Source organism: Sceloporus occidentalis, unplaced genomic scaffold (genome assembly GCF_023333645.1).
Source record: "Sceloporus occidentalis isolate IW3139 unplaced genomic scaffold, rSceOcc1.0.p SCAF_30, whole genome shotgun sequence".
In the NCBI taxonomy this organism is placed as follows: domain Eukaryota; kingdom Metazoa; phylum Chordata; class Lepidosauria; order Squamata; family Phrynosomatidae; genus Sceloporus; species Sceloporus occidentalis.
Window position 1 is genome coordinate 2326030 of NW_028317010.1, and position 15898 is coordinate 2341927.

At 44.8% G+C, this 15898-nt stretch overlaps 1 protein-coding gene across 1 annotated transcript in view; it reads right to left on the minus strand.

Annotated features, from left to right (window-relative positions):
* LOC149298899 (cGMP-dependent protein kinase 2-like) overlaps positions 1-15898 on the minus strand; it is a 48726-nt gene that overhangs the window by 10457 nt on the left and 22371 nt on the right. The window contains exons 10-12 of the mRNA XM_089486761.1: positions 6774-6924; positions 5769-5905; positions 2864-2953 (exon numbers count right to left, since the gene is read on the minus strand). Coding sequence (XP_089342887.1) covers positions 2864-2953; positions 5769-5905; positions 6774-6924 — 378 coding nt within the window. The remainder of the gene's footprint in view (positions 1-2863; positions 2954-5768; positions 5906-6773; positions 6925-15898) is intronic.

The following is a 15898-nucleotide window of genomic DNA, read 5'->3' on the forward strand; positions in this document are numbered from 1 at the left end:
CATTGATGGGAACCCTTGATGCACTTACATGCATTGACAGACAGTACATACATAAATAACAAATGTTACATAAATAATATTCTGCCTCAGATGTTAGTTTTTCTTAAATATGCACCAAACAATATATATCGATACTGTAAATTATTCAAAACAATAATGTCAACATGTTGAAACCAAAACTCTTCTGCAAACTGTCCTGATATCCCTCCCTTTGGTTGATACATGGAAGTAAGGCCCCCTAAACAGCTTATTGTTCATAGTTATTCACTAAGAAACTGAGTGGTCAGTCTATGGGTTACTGACTACACTTGCCTGAGGTTGTATGCTTTTGCATACTAATACTCGCATAACAATGCACATCCACTTAAATGGACGATCTTTTTAAGTCCTTAGGACTTAAAAATTTTAACATTTCAGGTATCAAAGCCTGAAACCCATCAATCCTCTCTTTCTGTCCAAGAAAAGAGACCATCCAAAATGGATAAAGGCCAAAAAAAGTAAGTCCTTTGTGCCCAATGGTGATGAATAATAAAATGGCTACTGGTTGTACAGTAGCATGTGTATGTAATCCTGTTCTTTTTCTAGTGTCCTAATTGTCTCCATAGGACAGTGATGGGGGAAGGCTAAGGTCATGGGATGGAGCCCTTGCCTCTCTAAAGGCTTTTATAGGCAGACAATATGTAATCAGAAAAATAGTCAAAGACAGGATTAATTGCCAAGCCACCTCAAAATACCTGATTGAATTTGCCAAATTAAATAAAATGATAGGTTTTTAATGTCATCTGTGATATACCGGCATTTGTATCTTCCAATACTGAGGTTATGAGGGAGCACCTAATTAAAGCTAGCAATTATTGAATCACAAACCATCGTTATTGCTTTTCTTCATTTTTTGCAATGAAAGTGTAGTTTTTTCCAGAAAATTATCTGCATCAATGCATGGATGTATAATATAATAATATAACTCATATTGTATGCATCTGTTGTAATGGCATTATCTACCATCTGGAGCCAGTCAGCTGAACAGGTAATCTGTCATCATGTACACTCAGCGCATTAACTCCTGCTCCTTATGGTTAAAGTTTAAGGTCATTTTGCAGTCACTAACACTAACCATAATGCTTAAAAACTAGAAGACTTCACTTTTTTTTCAATTAGCTTATATGGTCTAAGAAATTATTGGAGCCTGTGGAGTTCCAATCATGTTATCATTTATTTTTATGGTCATTCTAGTCGGTCACTGCACACTTCTACTGACACCACAAAATGGAACATGTATGTGGTTTTGTTGTAGGCAAATTCTAACTATTTTGTTTTCATTTTAGACATTAATGTGAATTTTTACATTAAGCACTAGATATATTGGCACCCTCATTACAAATAAATCATATAATGGCTGCCTCCACCAAGTCACTGGTCTACATCGCTTGTAATGCATTATTGCAGTGTGTGCGCAGAAGAATATGTGATCTTTGCTGGTTACTGTTGGCTTTCATTGGCTGTCGGGCTCCATGTCTGGCGTGATGCCTCTGTGGTGTTCATTCAGTTGCCTCTATGTCCGTACCTGTTTTTGTCTCTCTGTTGCTTGTATTTAACCTGCCCCACCCTGCTCCTCTGTTTCCTACCTGCTACTGGCAAGGACCTTGGTCTGTTTCGCCTGTTAAGGTTTTGGTGTTCTGTTGTTTAGTTAAGGGTAGGTTTTAGAGCTTGCCTAATTTGAAGTGGCATCATGCTTACATCTTACAGCCAGTGTTCCCTCTAAGCTGTGTGGGTTGTTTTTTTCAGTTTCAGTCAAGTGAATGCTGAATTTTTTAGTCCAGAATTTTCATTTCAGTGCATCCCTATATACTAAGCCAGACACTGAAGCGGTAGGCCTACACCACATCAATGTTTGGCTTAGTATATAGTGATAGGGGTTATGCTACATCATTGGCAATGTCTGGCTCAATGTATAGTGATAGGTGTTGTGCTGTACCACTGTCAATGTTTGCCTCAGTATATTGTGATAGCAGTTATGCTGTACCACCGTCAATGAGTGCCTCAGTATAAAATGATAGCAGTTATGCTGCAACACCGTCAATGTCTGCCTCAGTATATAGTGATAGGTGTTATGCTGTACCCCAGTCAATGTGTGCCTCAGTATATAGTGATAGGTGTTATGCTGTACCCCTGTCAATGGTTGCCTAACGACAGAAAATATATAGCTCCACCCTCCTTGCAATGTGATTTTTTTTCAGCTCCACCAATTTCGCTTTATATGGTCTGTAGAAGCATATTGTGCGCACAAAATTTTGGCTCTGGAATTTTCTGCGCACACCACCCAAGAAAAATTAGAGGGAACATTGCTTACAGCCATATGATAAACGAAATCTTCAGATATTTGCAGTAGTGTCAGATACTAGAGCTAGCCGGTACTTTTCTTGTTTTGTGTTTGCCTGTATGCCTGTCTTTCGCTCTTGTTTACCATACTTGGTTGTCACCTGGATCCGCCTACATACCTGTACCACCAGCACTAAACATGGATCCTACAGGTATAGCTTATATTAATCTTTGTTTCTGTAGTAGATACCTACTGCTATGTACCCCTCTGCTTCCTGGACTCCCTCTCACAACACCAAGATCCCTTGAATGTTGTAAATCGTCAATTAACTATTGTATATGAGTTCCCATAATGTCAGTCTAAGAAAACTAAAGGATACCAGAAATGTGAACCTATTTCATAGTGTTTATATTTTTATAATGTACACTGATTTCTTTATAAGAAGCACTCACACATCAGCTGTGTATACTCTTGGATTTAGACTACCAAGCTAGCATTGTTAAGAAACAGTAGATAAAGTATTTTTTCAAGTTAATAACTCACGTGTCTCTGAGAATAGTCCAGAGCTCTCCCCCAAGACATACCTCCAGCAGCATGTAAACATACTTGGCATCCCTGAAAGTTCTGTAGAGCCTAAAACAGAAGCACAAAAAAAAACACTTAACATCTGCCACCCGCATTAAGCTGCCAAGATTCAGCAAAAGTAAACGGCAAAGTCCTGTTTTAAAGTCATTCATATCCCACTGAGCCTAGTGTATGCATAAGCAGGCTTGTGTATTTACTGTACAGTCTTATAATTATTAAGGATGCCTATTGTACAAGCATCTGCACAGGCTGAAAATGAATTATTCTGCCATGAATTCTTTCCCAACACTTGTGTCAGGGAAAATGACATATGTCTGGTAGTTTGTTACAATGCAGTCTGACAGGCTTATTGTCTACACGAAAATTACACTATATACGTAACAGTTGGAAAAGTGAAGCAAAAAAATCTATACAGGCGGTTCTTCTTTTCATAGTATTTAGCAATAGTGATTTCTAGTAGACTTGTGCATTCGTCTTCGGGCAAACATGAAAACGAACACGAAGAGTGCGTTTTCGTGTTCGTTCCGAAGACACGCCGAAGAGAAGACAGCGGCGGTAAAACGTAGGCGAAGACGAAGACACACACCACGAAGATCTTCATGATCGTCTTCGTCTACTATTCCCCCCCCCCTTCTAACTTACCTTGTCTTCGCGGCATCGCGGCAGTTCCCGTAAGTGGAACGGCAGTTCACGGCAGTTCGCTGTCACGGGTTACAGGGCAGTGCGAATGAGCCTATTTGTCGCCTACAGGGACCTCCTCTGGCATCAACCAATTGGTTGATGCCAGAGGAAGACCCTGCAGGTGACCAATAGGCTCATCCCACTGGTCTCCCTCCATGTTCAATTAGTTAAATGTCCGTACGAGCGACCAATAAAGTCGCTCGTACGGACATTTAACTAATTGAACAGGGAGGGAGACCAGTGGGATGTGCCGGGTAAGTTACGGCACCAGGAGTTTAACAGTCCGTACGAGCGACCCTATTGGTCGCCAGCAGGGGGCTCGTCTGCCATCAACCAATGGCAGACGAGCCCCCTGCTGACGACCAATAGAGTTGCTCATACGTACATTTAAACTCCTGGCGCCAGACCTGCGTTAACCCCGTATTAACCCCTTAACCGGGGAAACGAAGAAAAACCGAACACAAAGAATGTCCACGAATATTCGCCCGAAGAGAAGACAGGAACAGGCGAATACGCGGAATACGAAGATTTTTTTCCCCCCCGAAGACGAACACGAAGAGCCCCCTGGTGCCCAAGTCTAATTTCTTGAAATTTTAAGGAAGGGTTGTAGTATTTGCTCAGGAAACTGTTAAATTGAGCTCTAACTATAACTCCTAATATCAAAGGGTACTCGAAGGTGGGGAATGAAGTGATTGTGACATATTTGATAAGTGCATGTGGAGTTAAGGGTGTCCAATAAGTGCCACCTAGATTGTGAGTGGAATTTCTGAGACAGTCTTTTAAGAATGTATATTGAGTGATTGTGTGAAGAACTGTTGTGGGGTTATCATGTAAAAATGTACATGAATGACCATGCGGAGATATGGCAAGAGTGAAAAGTTTGTGTGGGGGGCTGTGGAGAATGCACATGCATGTTTATGGAGTGATTATGGGGAGGTGTGAGGTGGTGGCAAATTCCTTAACACGTGCATGGTGTGAATGTGGGAGATGTGGTAAATGTGTTCATGAAGCTAACATACGCATGTGTGATTAGCACAGACATGCAGTGACTGTGGTGGCAACAGGAAAAACTAAGTGTTAGGGGCAGAGATGTATTTACCTCTGGGGCTGCCCTATGCCTGACCCAGGGCAGACCCTGCAGCTGCAATCCTCACTAAAGATACCCTGGAGTCATTGGCGTAAGGGGAACATGACCCTGCCAGCACTACAGGACGGTGCACATGGTATTAGGGCAGGAAAGGGTTAACCCAGCAAGGGTCAGCACGAGGAAGGAAGTCACAAGGAACGTGACTGTAGGGGGGGTTATAAAGCCCCTCTAAGCACATGTGCAGGGGGCAATTACTGAATACCACAGGGGCAGTTTCACGCCCACCCCTTTTGTTTTTTGGGCTTTGTGTTTCCAGCTGGCTGGTGTTTTATTTCCCCCATTCCCTGTGTTTTTTCTGCTTCTTTTGCAGGGTACATTATCTTTGCTGATGGCAGAGGAGTTCCCTGGAGAAGTTTGAAGGATAATGGGAGTGGGTAGCAATTTATTTTAGGATGATTCGTGGCAATGGAATGATTGTTGGGTGGTAACATAGCTCAAACAATTGATGTATGGACTATGCATGGAAGTATTGCTGGGGTGAATAGTGTGAAAATGAATGAAAAAGAGTATATGTGTGCTAATGGAATTACTAGAGTGACTAATGAAAAATGGTTGTTTGTGAATCTCTCGACGAAATCCTTTGATGATAGCTTTTTTCATTCGTCCCTCTTTTTTTTATTCTCCCCTCTTGATATATTAGGTTTACGTAGGGAATAAAATATACCGAGGCAGGTTGCAGTGAACAGATACACAGGAGAAGTTACATAGGACTGTTGGACAAAAGTCTGTATCTGAGGGTATAGGGTGTGTAGACTGTAGCTGCAGCTATGAAGGACTAGAGATACAATTATGCCTTGTCCAGATGGAGGTTACGGAGACACAAATTGCCCCTTTCATGTGATATATTGATCTCCACTTTAGTTGTATCTTAAAATGTTATGTTTTATCAGATAGGACTGTTATTATCAGCTAGTAGGGTTTTAGCACCTGGTAATCTTTTTTCTGATATTCAGTAAAGTCATTATTTGAGTTTTTTAATCTACGTGGAATGAACTGGTGGGACTGGCCATGGAATGATTGCCTGGGATTACTTACCTGATGATAAATGGACAGTTAATCTGCTGTAAAATGTTCTTTTCCCAATATACGTGTTCCTGTTGATGAGTGTCTACAATATGTTTCTTCTTAATACACTTTAGTGCAAAAGTCATGTCTTCATCTTTCAATTTCACCTAAGTAAAATGTAAAAGAGCCCTTAATTTCCAATGTTCCTTGAGCAAAGATTGCTTTGGAATCCCACTTTTTCTAAATTGCATTAGAGCATCTGTTTCAACTATACATCTCCTCTACAAAACTATTTTCTCAAATATTTTGGAAAGAAGCAACATTTTTTTAAATATATTATATTGAAGAAAGGTGGCAGCTTACATTATATTGACGAAAGGTGGTAGCTTATATACACATTGCAATATACAATGATAGATGCCATTTTTATGTTAATACTGAAGACAACAGAAAAAACAAGGTCAGCATGTTGTATTGCTAAAACCATTGACCCAAGATAAGATTTTGACATATGGTAACCCCCTGAGGCAGAGGACACATGGGGGCAGGCTTCAGTTTGGGAGGGGGGCCACAATGGATTCATGGGGAGACTCCTTGCATGCCTGCCCAGTCCCCTCTTATGTTTAAGTGACCCTGTGCTCATTGGGGACACAGGGTAACCAGAAAAACTTTGTCTGGTCTGCCCTAACCAGACTTTCATGGACTAGCCGGCTATGGGGGCTCTACGTCCATTTTTGATTGGACGACAATTCAGCAGATTTCCTTAGCTATATCTTGCCTTTATCAAGTCTGAAGCAATACTGTATGGCTTCATACTTGAAAAGGGAACAAAACAAATCCATAAATCACATTTTTGATACTGGCCTTATAACTAGAGTATTATGCTATATTCCGGAATCTTCCCTTGTTTTATTAGTCGTTATGTTGGATATTTGTCTTGATTTGACTGAGATTATCCCAGTTATTTCACATAATTTGTTAAAGGGAAAACTACAATATCCCGAATCCCCCTCCAATAATAACTGCCAGTCTTACCAGTTCAACACGTCCAAATCCTCCTGTTCCTAGAGTTGTAATAACATCTAAAAAGCGAAACGGGGACGTGCTAGAGAATCTGGAAACCAATTCCCGCAGCTGGTTGACCTCTGAATTATCCCGAGACATTGAATGATGAAGGCTTTTTCGCCTACAAGGCAAAAACAAACAATCCACTAAGCTCACTTAACAATGAAGATTTCACTATTTCCCAAGACAATTTAAACCAACATAAAGTATATGTACATCTTTGCTGTCTACTGGAGGTAGTTTGGGTTGAGTCCAGGAATAAACAAATTCACTCAAAATAATATTCCAAAACCACATCACCTTCTGAATACCTTAAATATTTTGACTTTGTTTAAGGCTCCTTATTAGCCAAAGCCACTCATAATGTCAATTTACCATATATATTTACTTTTGTTGGTGGAAAAATATTATCATTACAAAGATTAAGGGTTTGTACATCCTTGGGATATCTGATATATTTTCAGCATGTTATGATATACAGGGAATCATGGGGAGAGGGGAAAAAAGATGACTTAAATACTAATTTGTATGCCTACCTTGAGAATCCTTAAGATGTGTGAGCCCCATTGATGGATCTCTCTTACTGAATTTATCTGCACTAAACACTATTCCCTAGTGTAAGATGCATGCAATGTAAATGTGTTGGATGTAGAGGGAAATGCAACAAAGGAAAATAATACAAATGGGTTCATATTACTGCTTCAAGGGGGTCCTCACAGGAATATGCTATATGACACAGTACATATTGAGTTATTAACAGAGCTATGCTAGAAAAGACAAGAGTTGGTCTATATTACAGTGGCTTTCAGGTCTCATTTTCATGGGTTTTGGGGGGTTTTCAACAAATCTTTCACATTATATGTATGGCATATATGAGACATTAACAGATGTTGCTTCTGGAAGATGGAACATGTATAAATATGATTTTTAAATATTTTAATCTATATATTTTAAGATACAGGAAGGGTAATCTGTAGACATAAAGCAATGAGAGTGAATGATGATGAGAGTATTACATTTCAAATAATTTTAGCCATAAAACTTGTATGGTCGAAATGAGGAGTACATATGGGAATGGAACACCCAAGGCTGGAGAGACCTAGCAAGGTCAAAACATTTCCCATTTTTAAAAGTATCTGAATAATTCTGCAGCTATAAATGTCTTGAGATTATTATGAGTGCCTGTTTGTTTCAGGAGTAATGGTGGGACCCCACTAATTCGTTACCAGCAACTGCTTCTAAACTGTACAAATATATTTGCATTGGTAGGGGGCTTCTACAGATGGCTTTATAGGCACAGTCCTAGTCTTTCTAGTTGAAAATCCAGCCCTGACCTCTGAGTTGACCTACCTTCCAAGTCAACTACTATGCACAATGCAAGCAAAGTATAAATGTCTGCTAATATATTTTTCTTTTTTTCTGTATACCTTATACTTTTTCCAATTGTGTTATGCATCAAAATAAGTTGTAACATCACTGAAGTCCCATGCATGTCGGGGCAAACATGGTGCTTAAAGAATTTATGCCTTCAATTAAAATTTTAACTGCATCACTTGCTCAGATTAGGGGAGAAGGGATGTGCGTGACGTAGGACGCACGTATGCATCGTTCCCTGGAACTCCGCCTCTGTTTGGTGCTTGATGCCGACACTACCTCCGGATGTCAGTCCTCAGCATTGATCATGCCACTGCTACTGCTGATGCTGGTATTGCTGCTGGAGATGGTTGTAAATCCTGAATGCACTTAACTCGGTGGCTAGCTCTGTGTCACGGGGTCTGGGAGAGAAGAAGGATCCTACTATGCAGATATGCACTGTAGAGAAGTCCAGTAAACAGTCCGCGATCAAAGGGCAAAGGCAGGCAGCGAGGTCAAACGTATCCGAGGTCAAGGCAGGCAGAACAGGAGCAAAAACGGGTAAACAGGTCCGAGGTCGTAGGCAGGCAGCAAAGAATCGTGGTCAAAAACAGGCAAAGGTCGGTACACAAGGCAATAGAGATAATACAGGAAACAGCACACCCAAAAAGCATAACACTTTGAACAGGTGAAGACTGGAGAGAATAATGGGGTTTAAATAGGGAGCTACTTACAGGCCGCGACGTTGCGTACGTTGCGTACGCTGCGTACGTTGCGTATGTCGCGTATCGACCGACGCTGCGTCATAGCCGCGTTCCCGTCGTTACGCGCAGGAGACGCGCCGGCGCGTCCACGGCGTGCAGGCGCGATCCCGGCCGAGGTGGAGGAGGCCGGACTGCCTTGCTGGTGTCGGATCGCGGCGGAGGCGGCGCACGGCGGCAGCCGCAGTGACGGAGGGGTCGGGAGCAGGCGAGGCAGCGCGAGTACCCCCCCTCCAGAAGCGCGAGACGGAGCCGGACGAAGAGGGTATAGTGCGTGGAAACGAGCGACACAACGGGGGGCGCGAACGAAGCGAGCAGGCACCCACGTCCGCTCTTCAGGACCGTACCGCTTCCAAGCCACGAGATACTGCAGGACGTTACGAACCCTACGGGAATCAAGGATTCTGTCAACGATGTATTCCTCATGACCTTGGATGTCGAGTGGGGCAGGAGGCTTGAACGGAACGGAAAACTGGTTGGATGTGTTGCGTAGATAACCAGACTCTGACGCCCAATTGATAATCCGGAGGCGGTGACCTTTTGGCGTCAGCAAACCGCTTACAGCGAAGTTGGGCTTTCAAGAGGACCTCCCGGAGATTCTTCCAGTGCTCGTCCATGTCAGATACACAACTGTCGACTGCGGGTACCGTGGAGGAGGAACGAGAAGAGGGAGGAGGCAATACGACAGGGTGATAGCCTAATGCAGCAAAGAATGGGGTACAGCCGATGGACTCATGCAGGGAGCCGTTGTATGTCATCTCTGCGAGCGGGAGAAGAGACGGCCAGTTGTCTTGGCGTTCGTTGCTGAACATTCTCAGGTATTGTTTGAGTGTTTGGTTTGTTTTTTCTGTTTGTCCATTGGTCTGCCGATGATAAGCAGACGATAAGTGGAGCTGTATCCCGAGTCTTTGGCAGAGGTGTCTCCAATAGCGGGATATGGATTGCGTACCGCGATCGGACACCATGTGGAGAGGAAGACCGTGAAGACGGACGATGTGGTTGAGGAAGACATCGGCGAGTTGCAGAGAAGATGGCAGGCGCGGCAAAGTGACGAAATGCGCTTGCTTGGAGAAACGGTCGACGACCACCAAGACAGTTGTGTTACCCTGTGATTTGGGTAGATCCACGATGAAGTCCATTGACACGTGTGTCCAGGGAACCGTGGGAACAGGAAGAGGATGCAGGAGGCCTTGAGGACGTCTCCGAGAGGTCTTCTGGCATGCACAGGTGTGACAGGCGGCAAGGTATGTTCGGATGTCTTTGGTAAGTGATGGCCACCAGAACGACCTGCGGACGCGGTATTCCGTCTTCCAAAACCCTGAATGACCTGCGAGAAAGGACTTATGTCCCCAGTGAAGAACATCCGTGCGAAGACCTGGAGGAGGACGTCCAGAAGACGGGATGGCCTCTTGGGACATACGGATTCTGCTCATCGTGCGAATGGACAGACCGGCGACAAGGCGTGTGGATGGGATGATGGGCTCGTTGGTGTTTTGATCTCTGTGGTTGTCGTGTTGTCTGGAGAGGGCATCGGCTTTGATGTTTTTGGAGCCTGGTCTGTAGGTGATGAAAAAATTGAACCGGTTGAAGAATAGTGACCACTGTGCTTCCCGAGGGCTTACTCTCTTGGCGCCCTCGATATACAGCAGATTTTTGTGGTCTGTCAGGATGACCACGGGTTGTTCTGTACCCTCTGAAAGGTGGCGCCACTCCTCGAGTGCCATTTTGATGGCTAGGAGCTCGCGGTTACCGACGTCGTAATTTTGCTCTGCTGCGGAGAAACCCTTGGAAAAGAAGGCACAGGGATGGTATTTCGTGGTTTGGTCGTGACGTTGCGATAAAACAGCCCCTGCTCCGGTTTCGGATGCATCTACTTCTAGGAGAAACTGTTTGGACGGATCTGGCCATCGTAATATGGGAGCTGAGACAAAGGCTTGTTTCAGCCGTTTGAACGCCTGTCGGGCGTGTGTGGTCCACAGAGACGGATTGGCTCCTTTTTTCGTCATGGCGGTGATAGGAGCCGCTATGGTAGCATAGTTCCTGATGAAGCGCCTGTAATAATTGGCAAAGCCCAGGAACCGTTGGACGGCTTTGAGTATTCGTGGAAGGGGCCATGCGGTGATGGCCTCGAGTTTAGCAGGATCCATGTGAAGCCCCTCGGAGGAAATGATATAACCCAGGAAGGGCAAACGGTTCTTCTCGAATATGCATTTTTCAGCCTTGGCGTACAATCCGTTCTCCCGTAGCCTCTGAAGAACAGCCCGTAGGTGGAGACGATGTGTGTCGAGTGTCGGAGAATACACGAGAATGTCGTCCAAGTATACAATGACATGGGATAAGAGCATGTCCCTGAAGACGTCATTTATGAAGGCCTGGAATACTGCAGGGGCGTTGCATAACCCGAAGGGCATGACTTTACATTCATAGTGCCCGAAGCGGGTGTTGAAGGTCGTCTTCCATTCATCCCCGGACTTGACACGAATCAAATTGTAGGCGCCCCTGAGATCTAACTTAGTGAAGTACTTAGCTCTTTTCAAGAGGTCATAGATTTCCGTGATGAGAGGAAGCGGGTACCAGTTTTTTATCGTGATACGGTTCAGTCCCCTATAATCAATGCATGGCCGTAAGGAACCCTCTTTCTTGGCCACGAAGAAAAATCCAGCCCCGGCAGGTGAAGAGGATGGGCGGATGAACACTTTGTCCAGGCTTTCTTTGATATATCGTTCCAGAGCCTTGTTTTCCGGTTCGGAGAGAGGATAAGTACGTCCCCGTGGTGGATCGGTTCCAGGTAACAGGTCGATGGCACAATCGTAGGGCCGGTGTGGTGGTAGCCTCTCCGCGTCTCTTTTGGAGAACACATCCAGATAATCCCAGTAGTGTCTAGGTACTAGGATTTTGGGGTCTGTGGGTGCGATTTCGAGGACAAGATTGAGTCGCCGACAGGGCATGACACAGGTCTCTTGACATTGGTTGCTCCAGGCTAGTATGTCTCCTTTTACCCAATCGATGTGTGGGTTGTGTTGACGCTCCTTTGCCTACTGGTGATCCATGAATATGCCCGCAGCTCCGGAATCTATGAAGGCGCGGGTGGCCACTACGTGTTCCTCCCAGCGGATGGAGATGGGCACCGTCAGGCATGTAGCGGGAGGAGAAGGAAAAGGACATGTGCTTAGGGTGCCTTCTCCGGTGCAACCTAAGCATTGTCTTTTACAGGCTTGAAGGGACAGGAGGGCAATAGATGGTCGGCTTGACCGCAGTATAGACAGAGCCCCTGTGTCCGTCTGTGTTTCTTTTTGGCCTCTGTGAGTCGGCGAACGGTCCCTATCTCCATGGGTTCGTCGGCCACGGAAGAGTAGGATGTGGCAGACAGAGGCCTTGTGGGGCCGGAGGTGAACGGCCCTGGTCTTTTTCCACGGCTGTGTTCGTTCGCCCTTTCTTGGATGCGTTTATCCACTCGGAGACATAGGGCTATGAGATCCTCAAGATCCCCGGGGGTATCGTGGAAGATGAGGGCATCTTTTATCTTCTCATTGAGGCCTCGTCTGAAGGCGGCTTTGAGAGCGCCTTCTTCCCAGTTGGTCTTAATGGGCCAGGGTGAGGAACTCCACAGTATACTGGGCCAAGGTTTTACGGCCTTGCTGGAGGTCAAGCAGCGAGGACTCCGCGGTTTCTTTATGACCTGGGGCGTCGAAGACAGTCCGTACGGCTTCCATGAAAGCGGGACAGTCCTCGAGGAGATATGATTCCTGCTCCACGAGGGGAGAAGCCCACAGTAAAGCATCGCCTTTGAGCAGTGATATGATGAACGAGACCCTTTTGGAGGATGTCTGGAACGCCTGGGGTTGGTTACGGAAGTGGAGCATGCATTGATTAAGGAAGCCACGGCATTCCTTCGGATCCCCAGAATATTTTTCTGGCAGAGGGAACCTGGCAACAGACCCCATGCCCTCGTAAGGGGCGTCTCTGTGATGGGGTGATCCCACAGTTGGGAAAGACGTCAAGGAACGCAACAAGTCCGTCATGGCATCCACCTTCTGTTCCAGGGACTGTAGTTGGGTGGCCTGCGCCGCAAGACGCTGGTCCTGGAGGTCTTGGCGTGCTTGCAACCGCGCCATATCCGTGGGATCCATGTTATTGACCCGTTCAAAATTGTCACGGGGTCGGGGAGAGAAGAAGGATCCTACTATGCAGATATGCACTGTAGAGAAGTCCAGTAAACAGTCCGCGATCAAAGGGCAAAGGCAGGCAGCGAGGTCAAACGTATCCGAGGTCAAGGCAGGCAGAACAGGAGCAAAAACGGGTAAACAGGTCCGAGGTCGTAGGCAGGCAGCAAAGAATCGTGGTCAAAAACAGGCAAAGGTCGGTACACAAGGCAATAGAGATAATACAGAAAACAGCACACCCAAAAAGCTTAACACTTTGAACGGGTGAAGACTGGAGAGAATAATGTGGTTTAAATAGGTGAGCTACTTACAGGCCGCGGCGTTGCGTACGTTGCGTATACTGCGTACGTTGCGTATCAACCGACGCGGACCTTCGCCGCGTCATAGCTGCGTTCCCGTCGTTACGCGCAGGAGACATGCCGGCGTGTCCACGGCGTGCAGGCGCGATCCCGGCCGAGGTGGAGGAGGCCGGACTGCCTTGCTGGCGTCAGATCGCGGCAGAGGCGGGGCTGTGACACTGCCGTGTGTGCACGGCGGCGGCCGCAGTGACGGAGGGGTCGGGAGCAGGCGAGGCAGCGCGAGCGCCGGAGGTAAGAGCCGCCGCGGCGGCGCGCGTGACACTCGTGTTTGTTTTTTTGTTTTAACCTGTATGGATAAGGCTGGCAATGCTGTCTCTGGTTGTGCCCAACTGCAAGTATTATATACTTCTGTAAGGTTGTAAACCCTGTTTTTATATAAATAAAAAACTGCTTTTTGATGGTGGGGGGAGGAGAGGAAGAGAGAGTCTTTTTTAGGGGAAAAAAAGAAGGGTAAAGAAATAAAGGAGGAGGGAAGAAAGCAGGGAGAGGGGAAGGAGGTAAGTAAAGAAAAAGAAAAAATGGCTCCAAAGAATAGACCAGAGTTTTGGGGTAAGGAGGAGAGGAAGAAAAGACAGAGAAAATTGGAATTTAAGGAGTTAAATAAAGATACTCAACAACCAGAGATCTCAGAGGTGGAATTAGAAGCAACAGACACTGATGTAGATACAAATATGGACTATTTAAAAGACTCTGTAAATATAAATGACGTCTCTCTAGGTTATGCATCGCAAGGATTCTTTTTTAGCAATATTATGCTGGCTATTTCTACGTGTCAAGTTACAGTGAGCAACAAAATTGCGAAATTAAAATAGATATAAATTTAATCCATGAAAAATTGGAGGGGTTGACAAATAGGGTCCTGGGAATGGAACACAATTTAGCCAACCTTGAAACCCGTTGCAAGACATTGGAACATGATTTACCTATGTGCCAAAATAGGCTAAAAGATCAAAAAGTGGAAAATAGACAAAGGAGAACAATATTAGGCTAATAGGTATACCAGAAAGGTCTGAAGGTATTGTTGCAGTCCTTGGCCTAAAATAATCTTTATTTGTTGAGCGGGCACATCGGGTTTCATCCAAAATTCCTCTGCCAGGAACAGGACCTAGAGTGATTATTGTGAAAATATCAAATTTCAGAGTAAAAAAATAAAATAATGAGTATTACAAGGAAGAGGGAGAAGCAGACATATGAACATTTTCCCATATTTTTCGTTAATGACCCAGAAAAAAACCACAAAGTTTTATTGAGCTCAATGTTATATTGTCATTATTACATAATGTACTCAATGTTATATACAACCAGATTGAAGATAATTGATGCCGGCACCCCTTTATTTTTTTTAAACTCCAGAAGAGGTGTCAATCTGGCTGGATTATGGAACTAAATAAAAGCATCTTTCCCCCTCCTCTCTCTTTTACCATTTATCTTTCTTTTTTTATTTAGATATCAGCTATGAAAACTGGTTATTTACAAAGAGGGAAGGTGGAGCTCAGGAAGAGAACGTTGGGGTGGTAGTCATCAAACTATGTTTTTTATTAAGGTCTTAAAATCCAGTGAGGGAGACTGGATAGGTAGGGGGGTTGGAAAATTCAGGCAGAGACCTTTGTTTCGTATATAATATTGTTCTGTGTTCACTGCCAATCTGATTATTTGTTCAGGTTTAGATTTATATATTGGGCATTAAGGCCTGACAAATGTTCAATTGAATACTGTGATGACTAGGGAATTGTAAATCTTCTCTTGGAATGTAAGGGGGAAAAATGATAGTTGAAATAGAGCTCTGATATTTAAATATTTGATGTCTTATGACCCACAAATTGCTATTTTGGAAGAGACACACTTGTGTTGCAGGAAAAGCTCGACTTTAAAGTATTGGGTGGGCCACCAGTTTTCTCCACTTTCTCAAGGGGTGTTTCAGTTCTGATTCATAAGAATTTACTTTAAATAATAAAAAAATTGGAATCAGTCCCCTCCAAAAGCCCCAGTGACGGAAGGTTCTGTAACATTTCTCACCCTTCCGACTGGGACTGACCCAGGAGGAGACCCCAAACGGGTTGACTCCATAGTCAGTCAGTTCACTTGGCCTATCAATGCCCTCCCAAACAATCTGCCCTTCCAAGAGCAGTACTCCCACACTGGACCTCTGCCTCTCCAGAAAAATACAACTGCCGTTAGAGAAAAGTGCCAACTGCACCTTCTCTCTCTGGAATCTTCTCAGCCGCTGGGGAGACGACAGGGTGGCAGGGGTCCCTTCAATCCAGGGTTGAGGATCTGACCCAGCTGCCCAGCATTTCTAGGGACCAGAGGTGGCGACCACAGTCTCATCCACCTATATGGGATACATGTCCCCCAGTGCTGGTGGAGTCTCCCTGCTTCTCTCTAGTTGCCAATACTTCCCACAGATTAGACATGCCGACTGCCCCTTCTCCACTCAGCCGCTGGTAGTGATGCCGCCT